This window comes from Chiroxiphia lanceolata, chromosome 18 (genome assembly GCF_009829145.1).
Source record: "Chiroxiphia lanceolata isolate bChiLan1 chromosome 18, bChiLan1.pri, whole genome shotgun sequence".
NCBI classification, from domain to species: domain Eukaryota; kingdom Metazoa; phylum Chordata; class Aves; order Passeriformes; family Pipridae; genus Chiroxiphia; species Chiroxiphia lanceolata.
In genome coordinates this window covers 9227820-9242890 of record NC_045654.1, presented here as the reverse complement: position 1 = coordinate 9242890, position 15071 = coordinate 9227820, and the positions used below count along the sequence as shown (strand labels likewise).

Below are 15071 nucleotides of genomic sequence, written 5' to 3'. Positions count from 1 at the left end.
CGGCTCTGCCAGTGCACACGCGTTAGGCCTCGCACAGGGCCCCGGGAAGGATGGGGGAGAGGAGAGAGGGGTGGGAGAGAGAGCCGAGCGGGGAGAGGGCGAGGCCGGCGGCAGCATCCCGGCGGCGGGGCCGCCTCACCTACCGTTGGAGCCCCATTTCTCCTTCAGCTTCTTGACTTGCTCGAGGCTGAGCCCGGTGCTCTCGTTGACGCCGAAATAAGCCAAAACTTCCTCCACAGTCTTTGTGTGCGCGTTCTCCATGGCCGGGGCAGGGAGCAGCAAATGGTGCCGTGCCTCGCCTCTTCCTCCTCCCTCTCCTCCTCCTCCTCCTCCTCAGCGGCGGCGGGCGCGGCGGCGAGACCCCTGCTCAGCCCTCACCACCCCCGTGCTACCACCATAGACCCCCACACGACAGAGCAGCCCACCTCACTCCTCACAGCGGCGGCCGGGAGGGGCAGGGAAAAAATGAAAAAAAAAAAAATGGAGAAAAAAGGGAAAGCCGCTAAAAAGAAAAAAAAAAAAAAGCCCCCACCCCCTCCCACCCCACACGCCTCCGAGGGAGCCGAGCCGCCTCTCCGGCGGGGACCAGGGGCTTCGGCCGGGGGGGAGCCGCGGGCCCCCGGAGCCGCTGTCGCCTCGGGGGCGCGGCGGGTCCCTGCAGGGACGGGCCGCGTCCAGGTGGCCGAGCGGCCTCTCCGCTCGCCTTCAGCGGCCCCGAGCCGCCCCCAGCAACGGGAGGGCGATAACGGCGCGGCGCGGGGGGGGTGGGGAAGAACAAGGCGCAGCCGCCCCGCTGCCCACGAAGGGTTGGAATCACGCCCTCCCTTCTCTAGCGGCCCGATGCTCCCCCTGGCCGGCCCAGGCCGCTGGTCGCCGTCACGGTTGGGACTCCCCCGCGCCCGCCGCTGCCTCCGCTCGCTCCGGGCGCGCAGCGGCGGCGGCCGCTCTAATGTAACTCGGGGGCCGCCCGGGCCGCGCTCGCCGCCGCGGCATGTGGACGCCGCTCATTGGCGGGGCCGCGGCGCGGGGCGGAGCCAGCGCTCAGCCCCGCCCCGCCGCGCTGAGGCGATGGCGGTGGTGCGGCCGCTGCGCAGCGCGGGTCGTTCCCCTGCCCGTTCTCCCTCACGGCGCTCGGCTCCTCATGCGGCGGTGGCCGCGCTTCCGCTGCGCACCGGGACGGCCCCTCAGGTGCGGCGGCCGCCTTCCCGCCCCCGCTGCCCCCACGTGAACCGCCCTCTTGTGCCGGCCTCAACCCGCGCCCGAAGGGGAGCAGGGCCGCCCCCTGAGGGGGAGCTGCTGCCGCGCTGTCGCGATAGGCGTCGAGGCGGTGCTGGCGCGGGGCTGCACCGGCGCGTGTCGTGACAGGAGCACCAGCCGTCCTGTGAGGGCTGCCCTCAGCCCTGTCGTCATACGAGCTTCATCCAGGCAAAGGGTGAGCGTGGGGTTGCCCCCACCTCAGTCATAACAGGGACATCGTTCGTTCAAAGGGTGAGTGTGGGGTTGCCCCCACCTCTGTCGCGACAGGAGCATCATCCGGTCAAGACTGCTAGTGTGGTGTCGGCCCCTAACTCAGTCGTGACAGGAGCATCATGCAGTCAGTGTGAGGGTGTGAGTACAGGCTGCCCAGCAGGGCGTGGGTTCTCCCTCTCTGAAGAAACCCCAAACCCACCTGGACACGTTCCCGTGCCACCTGCTCCAGGTGACCCTGCCTTGGCAGGGGTTGGACTGGATAATCTCCACAGGTCCTTTCCAACCCCAGCGCCTACAGTGATTCTGTAGGGCTGCACCAAGTGCTGCCGTGACAGGAGCCTCACCCATCACGAGGGCGCAGAGGTGAGGGCCGTGTCCCCTCGTGTCCTCTTCCCCAGAGGTCCTGCCCTGCGCTGGCACCGAGCAATGTCCTCTGCACAGCTCCCCCCGTTCCCGTCGCACACATCCCAGTGACAGCACACTCAGCCCCGGCTCGCGCGGCGATAACGTGAGGAGGAATGAGCTGCAGGGTGTGATTTCAGCGCCGTGTGTGGGGTGAGATCCCAGCTTTCCTCAGCGCCGTATCTCGGCGCTGATACAGAACACAGAAAACTGCCTCATCCAGCCATCCCACCCGGCAATTCACAGACACTTCAATGAACACAAAACAGAGAAATCAGCGCCAACTGACATTAATACACCTGCAACACGCACACAACACAGCAAGTAATTCAGCACACAGTGTAAACACCTTCCCTTTAAAACTTGGTGCCAAGAGATATTCTTGTATATATATGCGTGTGCAAATAGAAAAGCTGATCCCTACATGTGTGCTGGCTTACATAAATGCAGATCCTACATACAATCTGCATTTCCATCACTTATAAACCACCCACGGCACCACGATATAAGAAACTGTATGTCTGATCTGGAATGAAATATCTTAGTCCTGTCTCTGTGTTAGCAAAAGAAGGATGGAGAGGGGACACCCCATATAAAATGGTGATGTTCTAAGGTATATGTGGCCCTATATCCTTTCTAACAAAAGCACAACTGCTCTAAAAGACTCCTCTGTGGCTGGCCAAGGTCCAGGTAAGGAGGGCTTGACAGCCTACACTTCACAGGGCAACTCTGAATGAAAATTCGTGAGTTAGATCTGATGACCTAGTTCAGGTAAGGCAATTACTTATTCCATGCCATGCCCATATTAATTTTATCTTGCTTATCAGCAGGATTAATCAGCGTGGCCAAATGTTGCCTCAGTACAGTTATGTTCCTTTTCATACCACAACCTCACACTGCACCTAGACATAGACATAGCCTGTTATAGAGGTAAAGAATGTCAGTGTGGCAGTTGTATATGGTTCATATAGTTTACTGTATGTTTCTTAACCAGTTGTAGTGGTTTTCTTGATATTGTATGAGCACATGATCCCATCATCCCCAAACCAAAACCAAAGTCACAAGGTGCACATGCATCTGCAATTAAACCAATATATCTTTGAAAATATGCACTCAGCGCCAACAAAACTCCTGATAAATGCCTATCACAGGCCTACCTAACACACACCTAAGTTTTTAGTATCCTCTAACACACAACTATGTACATATGCAACATTCAAAAGTATATAATTTCCAAAATGATCATATACAGGATAACACCCGCGACTTGAATTAATGTATTTCACTGATTAACAGCACAGTATATCTATGTGAGTAGTTTCTTCCCTTCTACCAAGTTAATATAACCTGCATTATATGTAGTTTTTTGTAAAAATACATTTACCACAGCAGTATTTTTACAGACAAGCATGTTTACTACCCTTCACATACAAGAGCACCTGCAAAGGACTTGAAACTCCTGCCTTTCATTTTCTTGCTATTTTTAAGTATTACAATCAAACATCAGTAGCAATTTGCAAAACAAAATTACATTAGAAAGAATCCCAGATTGCATTTCATATTATTTCTCCCTGTGATATACTTCTTATGTCATTCTTGGTTTCCTTTCTGTGCCTGTTTCCAAAAAGGCTCATGGAAAAATATTTTAAGCATACCAGAGCCATGGCATGTGCAATTAGGGCTTGGCAGAGTGTATGATAAAGTAGATATGGTGTTCTTTCAGTCTAACTTGTTAGCAGGAGGAAATGCTGCTGGGAAGGCAAAGAGAGCTTGCATTCTAGTGAATCCTGGAGAACTCTTGCTATTCTCTGGGATCCACTAGCTCAGCCACAGTTTGTAAACTCCACTTTCATTGTTTCTCTCTCATGCATTATTAGATGACTTCATTCTTCCCCTATTTTTCCATTTTGAGCATAGACCCAACATAAAATCTGGAAAGATTCTGGACAGTTCTCTGCCTGTGTTTATTTCTGTCATGTGTTGTGTTATGGTTCAGGGAATTTTGAGAGAAGAATGACTGAATTAAGGACCGTTCTACAGTTCTTTCTCCCCCGGAGCAGAATAACCTCTGCGTTTCCTCCACAGTTGTTTCCCTGTCTTTCCCCAGATGTGCAAGACTGACCCTGCTGACCAATGAGGATTTCTTTGCAGGTGACACCTTGACTGACCCTGCTGACCAATGAGGATTTCTTTGCAGGTGACACCTTCCAAATCTTCTGGCAGCTACACTTTTGAAGAACATTTGCAGATACAGTGCTTGGTCTAGACAGAACAGTGCAGAATGTGCTACAAATACCCATGTAGACACTGCCGCAGAAGCAGTACCTGCTAAATTTGGCATCACTTGATATCATACAAATTTAGAATTGTGAGTTGAAATCAGTGTTGTTTCCCATCTCTCTGCAAGGATTCATGAAGCTTCTGATGCCATTTGCCTTGTCTCTTAAAGAAGGTGGTTATCTTGACCCAAATCAGAGTGACAGCACCTCAGCTCTGCCTTAAGCACCGAGCCCGTGAAAGCTCCAGGTGATTCATACTCCCAGCAGGTGCAGGGAGCTTTGCATTCTCCCTTTTTAAGGAAGGAAAATCGATTTATTTTGCTGCCGTGAAGTTGCAGTTTGTTTTTAGACTGGAACCCCTCAGAGCGGTACCTCAGAAAGCAACGCAACAAAATGGGGCAGCTTTGGCCTTGATGAAATTCCATTCACATAATGGAAGGATGTATTCATACATTTGGCCTACTATCTTTTTTCGCTGTAATATATTAAGAAGAAGCAGCCAACACATCAGGCAGCAGCATTAAAACAGTTCCTGTAATGCTTACTAATTGAAGTAAATGGGAATTTGGCCTGAGAGAAGACTGCAGGATGCTTTCCTTCGAATTGCAATAACATTAAGTCATCCCTATTGCTGCAAAGCAGATTCACAGCAGAGTTACTGGTCATAATGTGAATTGTCTCTTGCTGTACACAAAAACATACGTTTTGTAGCTCGATTTTCAAACCAGATTGATAGTTTTGAGTGGAGCTAAACACAGCACAGAAGGGCACCACACAAAATGCCAGTTGTTGAACCAATACACTTGAATGCTGACCTGCAATAGCCTTATTATTTCAGGCCTGGATCTCTTTCAGTGGACATAGACAAAGTGATCATCTTGTGCTTAATTGTGCCAAATTATGTCATGATTTTTGCAGCCTGGCTAATTGCCTGATGGGGCTTAGGCTGAGACCACCAAACTCATTGCTCATCTCCCTAGCTGATTTCAAATCCAGGTCTTCATGAGTGACAAATGGGGGCATTGTTTCTTCCTCCCACTGTACTATTTTATTCCTCTGAAATTACAGTTATTAAAATGTTTCAGCCAGTTGAAATCTACTAAGGCACATTAAAATGCTGCAAAAATGCTGTATCAAAGTGGAAAGGTTTTAAATCTGCAGTTCTGTCATAGGATAATGCAGTTTAAATATAGTAACTGTTTTTTCCAGTCAGCTTGCTCTTTGATTTCACGGTATTATGTCGAGGGGTTTTTTTCCTGTCTCCCCCTTTAAGAAGCTTATAGCTTAAACAGCAAAATGCAAAAAAATCCTGACATGAAACAATTACACAAACCCAGCAGAGAAATCAGTGATAAAATATGAGTTTGAATGTTGATAATTAAGGTGATCTGAGTTTATTCTGAATAATTTTGATTCCTTGGCAATGTGTGTTCCTGTATCAGCAGCAGGTAGAATTTGACTTCCACAGAGACCAAGAGAATGTGAACACGAAGGATAGTGTTGCTGCTGGGAGATTTCTAGAACTGGATCACTGTTCCTGCACAAAGCAGCTCCTTGCTGCCTTGGAATTCTGATCTCAGTGAGAGTAACTATAAGAGATCACAGTTTGGGTTGGTACATCTCTTATTTTATTTCTTTATCTTATTTACAGTCATTTGGTTTGTCGCTGAAGACTCCATTAGAGTATTTGCCACAATAATGTCCATTTCCCTGCTTGGAAAAATCTTTCTGTCTATTCCATTCTGATTTCAGTAGGAAATCTAAAAGTATGGGAGAGAGAAACATTATGTCAGAACCAAGATCCACGGTACATATCTAAAAAAAATAAGTTATCCATATTTGATGGCCAAGTTGTTTCTCTGGAAAAGGAATCATCTTGGCTGTTATCTTAAAAATGCACAACAACTTTAGAAATAAAGCACTGGTTGGTGCCCACGAGATTTGAATTCTTATCTCATCCTGACCTGAATTTTCCATCTAATTAAGGTCTAATTCTGATTAATTTGGCAGCTCGCTGCCATTTTTTTCCTATGTAAATATTCCTTGTGGGCTTCTGGATCTCAGTTGTGCTCTCTGTATCTCAGTTGTGCTCTCTGTAGAAGGGGCTGAGGATCCTGCAGAGCTTGTGGGGGGCTGTGTGGCCGAGCACAGTATTTGTAAAATGGCAGTTTGTTGTTTGTAAGGTGCTACAGAATTGCTCTGTATTCTATATCTGCAATGAGTTGATGGGTAATTGTAGTGTCATAGCTGTGATCATACTGTATAGTATGATCTGTAGAACTTAACAGTGCAATAAAAGTTGAATTATTTTCCTCCAGGACATGGGCCACCACTTGCTGAGCAAAGAAGTGGCTTCAGTTTGGAAGCCCTCAGTCAGGAGAGCAGAACCAGTTTGAAACTGGACACGTGAACACACAACACAGCCTTGTTTCTTACAGTGTTAAAACTGGTTTCTTTTTGTGTTTCTTGAGTATGTTAGAGATACTAATGTGGCATTTAGAGTTTACCTTTCACTCTCTGCAGGATGTATTTTACACTGTTTATAATACTCGGGGCCAGGTGAGATCCCCTGGTCCTCGGTGGGCTGATGAAAAGTCCTGGAACCTCCCAGCTACAAGGTAGGGCAATAATTGCTCTGGATTTATAGTACCATTGTATCCCTCTCTAGGGACACTATAAATTCAAATTCCTTTCCTGCTTCATAGATATTCCTGGGAACAAAACCAGTTTTACACACTGAAAGCAAAACAGTGGATTGTGCTCATGCACATTGCTTTGCATGATCCCATCTGGGATAGGATGGATGAAGGAAAGGATGTCCAAGAAAAGTACAAACAGCTACACTTCTTATATATTTGTATTAGTCTGTGCATGTTGATATTTATATTTGTCTGAGACCAGCAGTGACAACCAGGAGGTAGCTCAGTAATGCCAGTTTTTTATCTTTTCACCTTTTATTTACTCAGGCTTTGTACAGTAACACTCCTCAGTTAAAGTGAACCGTCTGAATGACTTGTTTTTGAAACATTTTCTTTCTTTTTTTAATCTCTTGACCCCGTCAGAAGCTGTAATCAAGGTGTTTACACAACAATATTTCCTTTTTTTCAGTGTTGTAGCACGGTAACATGAACAGCTCCACCATGCCACGGGCGTCTGTCCTTCCACAGATTTGCTGAATCACAGTAAAAAGTCACATTGTCTGACTTTTCAAGACTGAAGGGAAGACATGCAGGTGCACTCCATTGGAGCAGCAATAATGTAAGATTGAAAAGCTTCCCTTAGTCATGGAGATGACTCCATTTTCAGCCATTGTTTGGGACTGATGGCACATGACTACCACTTCTCTTAGATGTGTGACACTTTGTGATATGACACAAGCTGAAATTTCTGTGTTCCTTGTGGAGGATTTCCTCCAAAGTCATAGGTAGTTATTAGTAACACAGTGAAGTAACACACTTCAGTTTTCAGACACTGATAAAGTTCTTGTGTACCATCAAACAAGCTCTTTTACTGGTTATTTAATATAAAATTCTTTTAAGGAATTTTTTTTTTCTCTCTCATGAAATAAGACAAAATGAGGGATTGAAACCAAATGCTCTGTTTGATTCACCAGTTAAATTCTTCCAGTCTGAACCCTCAGAAATCTGTGAAACCTGCAATCCACCAGGTTTTGTTTTTTTAAAAGGCAATATTTTTGTGGTAAGATTAATGGATACAATTACAGTGTGTCTGTCACCTTCCCCTACCTTTCCTAAGGCCTTCACAAATGCTTCCTAACATGGGCTGCTCAGGAGGAAAAGACAAGCTGCTGGACTGTCTTCATTCTCTATTAATGTGACTCTAACCAAGCCTGAACACGTTTTCCTTTAGTGGATTAAATGTTTTATTGATCTGCTACGTTTCCACTTCCTCACCTCATTTCTACCACTCAATACAACCTATATAAGTGTTTCACAGACATGAGAGATTTTCAAAGAGGCTTTAACCTCCCAAATTACCTCTGGTAGTTTTTGGTCACTCACAGAACAAAAATTCTTATGGTTTATCTCTCAGAGCTCAAGGCTTCCAGTATGAGAGATCTGGTTATCTCTGCTTCTTATAGATTTATTATATGTCAATGGTGTTGCATGTGAACTCGAATTATCCTGACCTACAATTCTCGTTCTATTTCAAGGTTTTGGATTTCTAAAAGATTGTTTAACTCCTGGGTGGGTTTTTTTTTTCCCCAGTTCTGTTAGAAAAAGAAAACCTCCCCTGAGTCATATTTTAAAAATACTTTTAAACTCTTAAAGACGCTTCTGCTCCCATGTCACAAAGCAGTATTGAAAAGATATTCATTTTACCACCTACAATTGCTCAGATGGAGAACTTAAAGAATTCTTTTCCACTCCCATGTTGAAACTGTGCCGGCAGCATTCCTGTTCCTAGAAGTGAGCTACAAGGATTTTCCTGCTGTGTGCAGGTTGAGAACAATGCTATCAAGCTTATAATTTAATATTAATAACATTAACAAACATTATTATTATTATTATTATTATTAGCAGTAATAATAATAGTAGTACTGATACTGTGGTTGCTGTTACTTGATTTATTATTTGCATTTGCAGCTTCCAATCCGGGGTTTCGAGCGTTTCATAAACCTCCATGAAAATGAAATTTGTGTTCTAGAACATCCCTGAGAGAACAGGATTATCATCCCCATTTCACAGGAACGGGAGCTGAGGTTCAAAGTCACAGTCACACAGTCTATGGCAGAACTAGAAATAGAAATGGTCTCCTGGCTCCCAGTCCTCTTTCTTCTCCAGTCACCCTAAATAGTTTCTGGTGTAGTTTTGTAAGACATTTATCACATGATTTTCAAAAATCCTGTCCTATTTGTTAAGGAAAAAGTAAAAAAAATCATTTATAAAAATTAAAAAGTGCTACAACAAGAGACTATCTAATTTTTGAAAGAGGTTGCTGAAATGATTTTAGCTGTTTCATGGACAATGCCATCCAAGTTTCATGAGTTAATCCTGACCATAAGTACATCTAAAATAGATATCTTTGCCTCCAGCTAATCAACAGGCTTACTGCCTAAATAATTTATGCATAACCAACTAGTGGAAACTAGATCTTCTGTGATTTCCCCAGACACATATTCTGCATGTATCATGTATATCCTTGCCTATTTCTGATATTCATTTGAAATTCAGTTGGGACATTTCAGAACACTTTTGTGCTCCAGCTGTATAGCTCTAAGAAAAAGCCAGCTGGAGACATAATACAGAATCTTTGAACTGGGCAAAATACTGTTTAAAATCCAAGTGCATAGTAGATGAAGATTCTGCCTTTTTTTTAAATAAACAATGGATTGGAATTTTAAAAAAATACAGTTCTAACTCTAACACTGGCCCATGTGGGCCCTATTTTCTTTCTGCCCTGTTTTTATAATAAAATAATGGCATTTAGTGACAAAATTCAGTGGCAATATAGTGATAGGCAGCCAAAGAGATAAATATGAGGTATGAGAGAATAATTAAATAAAATCAAAAATTAAATAATCTAATTTTCTTGTTTACAGCACAGGAAATGTGGAAAACTTACAGTACCAAATTGTGCTTTTTGGACACATTTGTGTAATGTTGCCTTCCATGGACTAGAGAAATGAAGCTTGGATTAAAGCTCACTCCACTGAGGAGAAAACAGATTTTCTTTTCCAGTGTCTGCAAACAGAAAGCAAAAGCTTTTTCAGACGTTGTCCTGCCTTGTTCTGACTGCAAATTCAAGAATCTATTTCACATCTATACCTGAAATGGAAGGTACAGTGCAAACTGTCTATCTGGAGTTCATAACTTTTATCCAAAATTTTATCCTAACTGGAAAATATAGCCTGTCTCTTGTGGATAGCAACTGCTAAAAGACAATTCCTGCTCAGTCTGCTCTGCTGTGCCAGGAATGCTGGGGACTGTTTACTCTACCTGTTGAGACTTGCTGCAAAATTAGGGCCACATTGGAGCTCCAATCAGCCACTCAGGAGGGGGAGGAGGAGCACCAGGTACTCCAGGAATACCTGAGGTGTGGCAGCCAGAAATTCTGCAGCACTGGAGGAATACAACCAGCAGTGTTGCTGCTCCACCTTGGCTCGGCTGCACTGGTTGGTGCTGCCTTCACCTGGGGAGCTCCCGGCGGCACCGAGCTGGAGCAACACTTGTGGAGCTCTTTGTACCTGTGCAAAGGGAGTGAGAAGCACTGTTGTTCCAAAACATACAATTTGCCATGCACATCTGCCTCTGCAATCCAACAATTCCCATCTAGTCTCACAGTTAGCAATGTCACCATGTCGCCCTGTCCTGCTTTTGGCTGGGATAGAGTTAATTTTCTTCCCAGGAGCTGGTGCACTGTGGTGTGTGAGCAGGGGCTGTGTGGGGTTTGGTGCCTGCTGGGTTAAACCACCTCCTGTCTTTGCATATTCCATCTCTGCACAGTTGAAATTCCTTCAGGCCTGAGCCTCGGGGCAGTGTGTTGAGTTCATGTACCATTCCCAAATGTGAACTTGATTACCTTGCAGATACAAGAGCTTTCTCATTTCAGATGTCACAGAAAAGACTTAAGAAGAAAGACAAATGAAAATCTCCTTGAGAATGGTAAAGACATGGATTGTTTCTGGCCTGGATCCACGTAGCACCTGTTTATGACAACTGTAGGAGGGGATAAGTGGATTTGCTAATTCATATTTGCTGTGCAGAATTCCCTGCTGCTCTGCAAAGCAGAGAGATCTCCCTGATTAAACTGACCTTTAAAGGCAAGCACCACTTTTTAAAAAATGTCCAATCGCTGAGCTGTGGGAACCTGGCAGGTATTCCTTCAAAACCTGGGGATGCTCATCATCCCTAAGAAAATTTGGAGCATCCAATATCCTCGTAATTGAGACAAGTTGGTTCTGTCTTGTGACATCTGTTAAGGCCTCAGAATACCGGAATCAGCATTTTATAGCCATTTCATGCTGAATTTGGGTGCTGGAGCCATGAACAACTTCTGTTGCTTCTGTGTTTCTTTCTGTACAGACATCATGGCTGATGGGAAAGGGATGTCTGTCCATGTGACATGGGATGTGTGCAGCTCATCTCAACTGCTTTATACATTAACAATTTTTCCTTGAAAAACTGTGGTCGCTGCTGGGAACCAAGACTTTCCAGTTAAATCCTTTTGTTTGGTCCTGGCTGACACACAAAGTTGGGTTTTGTTACTCTTTGTGTACATTTTGATTCCTTCTGAATCATCCAAACAAGAGGCCTGAGGGCCATGGTACACCAAAACAGTACCAGTAGTTTGGTTTTTTGCTGTTTTGGCTCAAAGAGGAATCAATTCAATTATTCTGATTAGAAAAGAGGTTCAGTTAAATTCATTCTCACTTCAATTTGGGGAGAGGACATTCTCCCTCTCCAAGTGTGATGAAATAAAAAGGAGACATTGAATGGGGTTTTTATGGAAGAGAATATCAAAATCTCAGGCTATAAATTCACCATGACAGTAGAAATATGTGTCAGATTTTTGATGGGTTGGCTTTGTGCCAGCCAGCAGTTCTTCCCTCTGGATCATGTGTTGTCTACATGAACCTCTTTTATTTTATGCTGCCATAATCTTTATATGTCTGTCCTCTCACAAGCTGAATAAATGTCACACAGTACATTCTGTCCCATCTGTCACAAGTGCTATTGTGTGTCTGGATCCATATTGGATTAGTATTGATGAGAGATCCCAGGTATTTTATACAGGGTGAGTATCAAGAAGGATGTATAGAAAATACAGATACAGGAACAAAGCTCTTTTGGAAGTAGCTGCATTAAAGCAGCCTGTTGAAACATGTTTTGGAAGGTCATTCTCTTATTTCAGAGATGTTTGGGAGAGGTCTGGCATTTTTATTAGTAATTGTTTATTCTTTGAGGTGTAAACCAGCTGTTGTGGCTTTCACAGGACAAACTACATAAGTATCTGTGATAAAACTTCCTAGTAATATACTTCTAGAAAATTCTAGAAAAAGCTGTCCCAGACATAGAAATGCAACAATGTCAGATCCTCCCAGACCAAAAAAATAAGATGCAAGATAGGCAAGATAGGAATCTCCCTTTTCTGAAGGCATAAAGTTTCCACATTTAGCTCTGGAGTTCCATGGCCTTCCACCTGCCACTGGGCAGAGCGGGGACCATTTGTTGGCTTGCAGGGCACTGTCATTTCAGAAAGAAATTCCACTTGAAATGGAGAAAGTGAACATTTCTGTGAGGTATAGATTCAGTTACTTCCATGACAGCTGTTTGCAGAAAGAAGCCAAGCACTTCAGAGAATGACCTTAAAGAGGCAGAAATTCTCAACAAACCACTCAGCTTTATTTTAACTGCATTCCCACAGAAACAGCAAATAATTAATTGAGGCCAAAATACATGTCATACTGAGTTTGCATTAGCTGGGAGTTTTGGAAATAATTAAGAGCAAAACTGTTAATGCTCCATTTAAATAGCTGCTGCCTATCTGTCCAGTCTGAAAGCCCAATCTGTTGTGTTCAATCAGCTTTCAGCTGCTACTTGCCAGCAGCCTAATTCCCCAGTCTTGTCTCTGTGCTGTGCTTGTGCATTCCACTACCTGCTAAGTTAAACCCTGCAGTCCTGGTGCTGCAGGGAGATTTCTGGTGCTATTCAAACTATCCTACTGGGTCAGGATTTATCCCCAAACCTGGAGGCTCTGGGGATCCACACAATCACGCCTGGTTCCAGGGGAGCCCCCCGTGGGTGAAAAGGGGAGTCAGCAGCTGTGGGGTCCATCTCCCAGGATTAGGGCTGTGCTCATTCATACCATTCTCTGTGCATTTATGCACTTTGGACAAGCTGTTGACCTGCACTGGGTCCACCTCTTTTTTTAAGTGATCTAATGCAGAGTAAGTTGCTCATCTGAACTGCTCTTCACCATGGTCACACTGCAGTTGATAACATATCTCAGTTTTCTTATATCTCTGTTTCTGTTTCACATTCAGTAATCTGGCTAATCATTTATATTACAAGAAGATTTAAAAAAAAAGTAATAATTGAACTCGTTATTGCTTAGCTTCTGCAAATTGAGAGTGAACTCTGCAGGGGAGTCTCTGCTTAGGCCTGGTAGTTCTGAAGCTGTGTGGGAAGTGCTGGAAATACAGTGCAGTGAAAGGTGTTTGCAGGTGCAGAGACATTCTAAGCCTCAAACCTGTACCACCAGTTCTTTGCTGAGAAATGTGTGTTAAAAATGACAAAGTTCACCGCTGAGGCATTTGGAAGGAACTAAAGAGCAATTCATTGACCTTTGCAGATTAAGTAATGCATATTGCCATAAGGAAGTGATATTTGAGTAACAGCAGCAAACGTGCACAGTCATCTTCCATTAACCTCTCACTGGGAGCAGGCAGGATCTCCTGACCCAAACATGGTCTGTGTTCTTGGCATGTTGCAAATATGTTTTCAGTGGACACATCAGTTCTCTGAATATGTCAGAGGATGCTTCATGCTCTACCTCCTTTTTTTTTTTTTTCCCTGGAAGTGTACCTGGGCAGGAAAGAGGGAAGGAAGCTGTGGAATGGGTGTGCAGGTGGAATACTGAAGGTTCTGTGCTCTGCTCTCAGGTCGAACAGGGGCCTCAGTTTTCACTGAATTAAATGGGACCAGTGTTTGTGTAACTTCTACTTAAAGGAAGCCACCAAAAGCTGTTTCACTGCTTTTGCAGAACGTTCTATCATGGATAGAGGACATGAATGAAAATGAGCCATGTCTATAATTCAAAATTTGAATGCAATAAAAGTTAAATATGCTTTTTTTTCTTTTCTAATTTGTTAGCTCATTTATTTAATTTATGGGAAAAAATTTATAGGAAACTTTTTTTTTCTTTCTTCTGGAGAACAAAATAATCTGTTCAAGTGCAAATGAATATGTCATGTTCTTATATGATTTGCAAGAAGATGATTAGTGGGTCTGCTTCTCCAGCCTTTCTTCCACTTTTCTAATTCTACAGGAAGATTATTTTCGGACTCACTGTGTTGATCTTTCTTTATGTGGCTTGTTGCACACTGAAATAAATTTGCCACACTCTTGCTAACTCAGTGTTTGAAAAACTATTTCTTTTATTTTGAAATTCTTGGTACAACATTATACATTTAAAAAATTATATCAGTGGAAAAGAAAAAAAACATCTGTTCATCAGTCTTAGCACTTGAGCTCATAATTGTGTGTCAGATGAAGAAAAAAAATTGGAGCTCTCCAGAGCCCCTGGACAAGAGAATCACTTTCCCTCGGGACATTGAGATAATTTATCTGGGTGACTTAGAAAAAATGCCAGATAAGACTGAAATTTGGAGAGGCTGAGCCATGTCCAGGCTCAGCCTTTGGATTATCAAGAATAAATCCAGCAACTGGCATGTGAATATGATAATGCTGTAGATTCCAGCATGGAAACAGGAAACTATATTTATGAGGCAGAAATATATCAGAGACTAATTCAGTTCTATATAATATATACATTTTACAGATACAAAATCTTTGCCAAAATGCACATAATTTACAAGTACACTGAAGTTAGAAAATGCCAGAATAAAGGTTGCCTTTCCATGTATATGCCCTAAAGGAATCTTTAATTACAGGATTCCTGGCTGCTTTTTCTAATGCCGAAATTTTCTAATTTCTGTGTGTGCCTGACTTTGCAGCCTTAATACTTTCTCTTTTAGATAAAGACCTTGGGACGAATTTTCCCAGGTCTTAAAAAACCATTGGTAAATGATGATATTCCATCCTGCCATCATCAGTTTATACCTTTATGTGTCATCCCAGGAGCTTCCTGAGTGGATTTACCTGCTGCTGGTGCGATGGCGAAGCCTGAGCAACGATCCCATGTGTCTTCTGTGATGTGACATAAAGCTACAGGTGT

The 15071-nt window shown here is 43.8% G+C and overlaps 1 protein-coding gene and 1 long non-coding RNA gene across 4 annotated transcripts in view; one reads left to right on the top strand and one right to left on the bottom strand.

The window, feature by feature from the left end:
* The window catches only part of ATP2A2 (ATPase sarcoplasmic/endoplasmic reticulum Ca2+ transporting 2), a 45564-nt gene extending 44645 nt beyond the window's left edge, over positions 1-919 (bottom strand). For all 3 annotated transcript variants that reach the window (XR_004360104.1, XM_032705416.1, XM_032705417.1), the window contains exon 1: positions 144-919. Coding sequence is in view for 2 of the 3 variants with exons in the window: in XM_032705416.1 (XP_032561307.1) it covers positions 144-261 (118 nt within the window). In the remaining variant the exon portion in view is untranslated. The remainder of the gene's footprint in view (positions 1-143) is intronic.
* A 507-nt stretch (positions 920-1426) lies between these two features.
* Positions 1427-15071, top strand: LOC116795759. Its single transcript, XR_004360149.1, has 5 exons — positions 1427-4023; positions 4070-6769; positions 7260-7409; positions 9715-9952; positions 14975-15071. It is a non-coding gene; the product is annotated as an uncharacterized LOC116795759 (long non-coding RNA).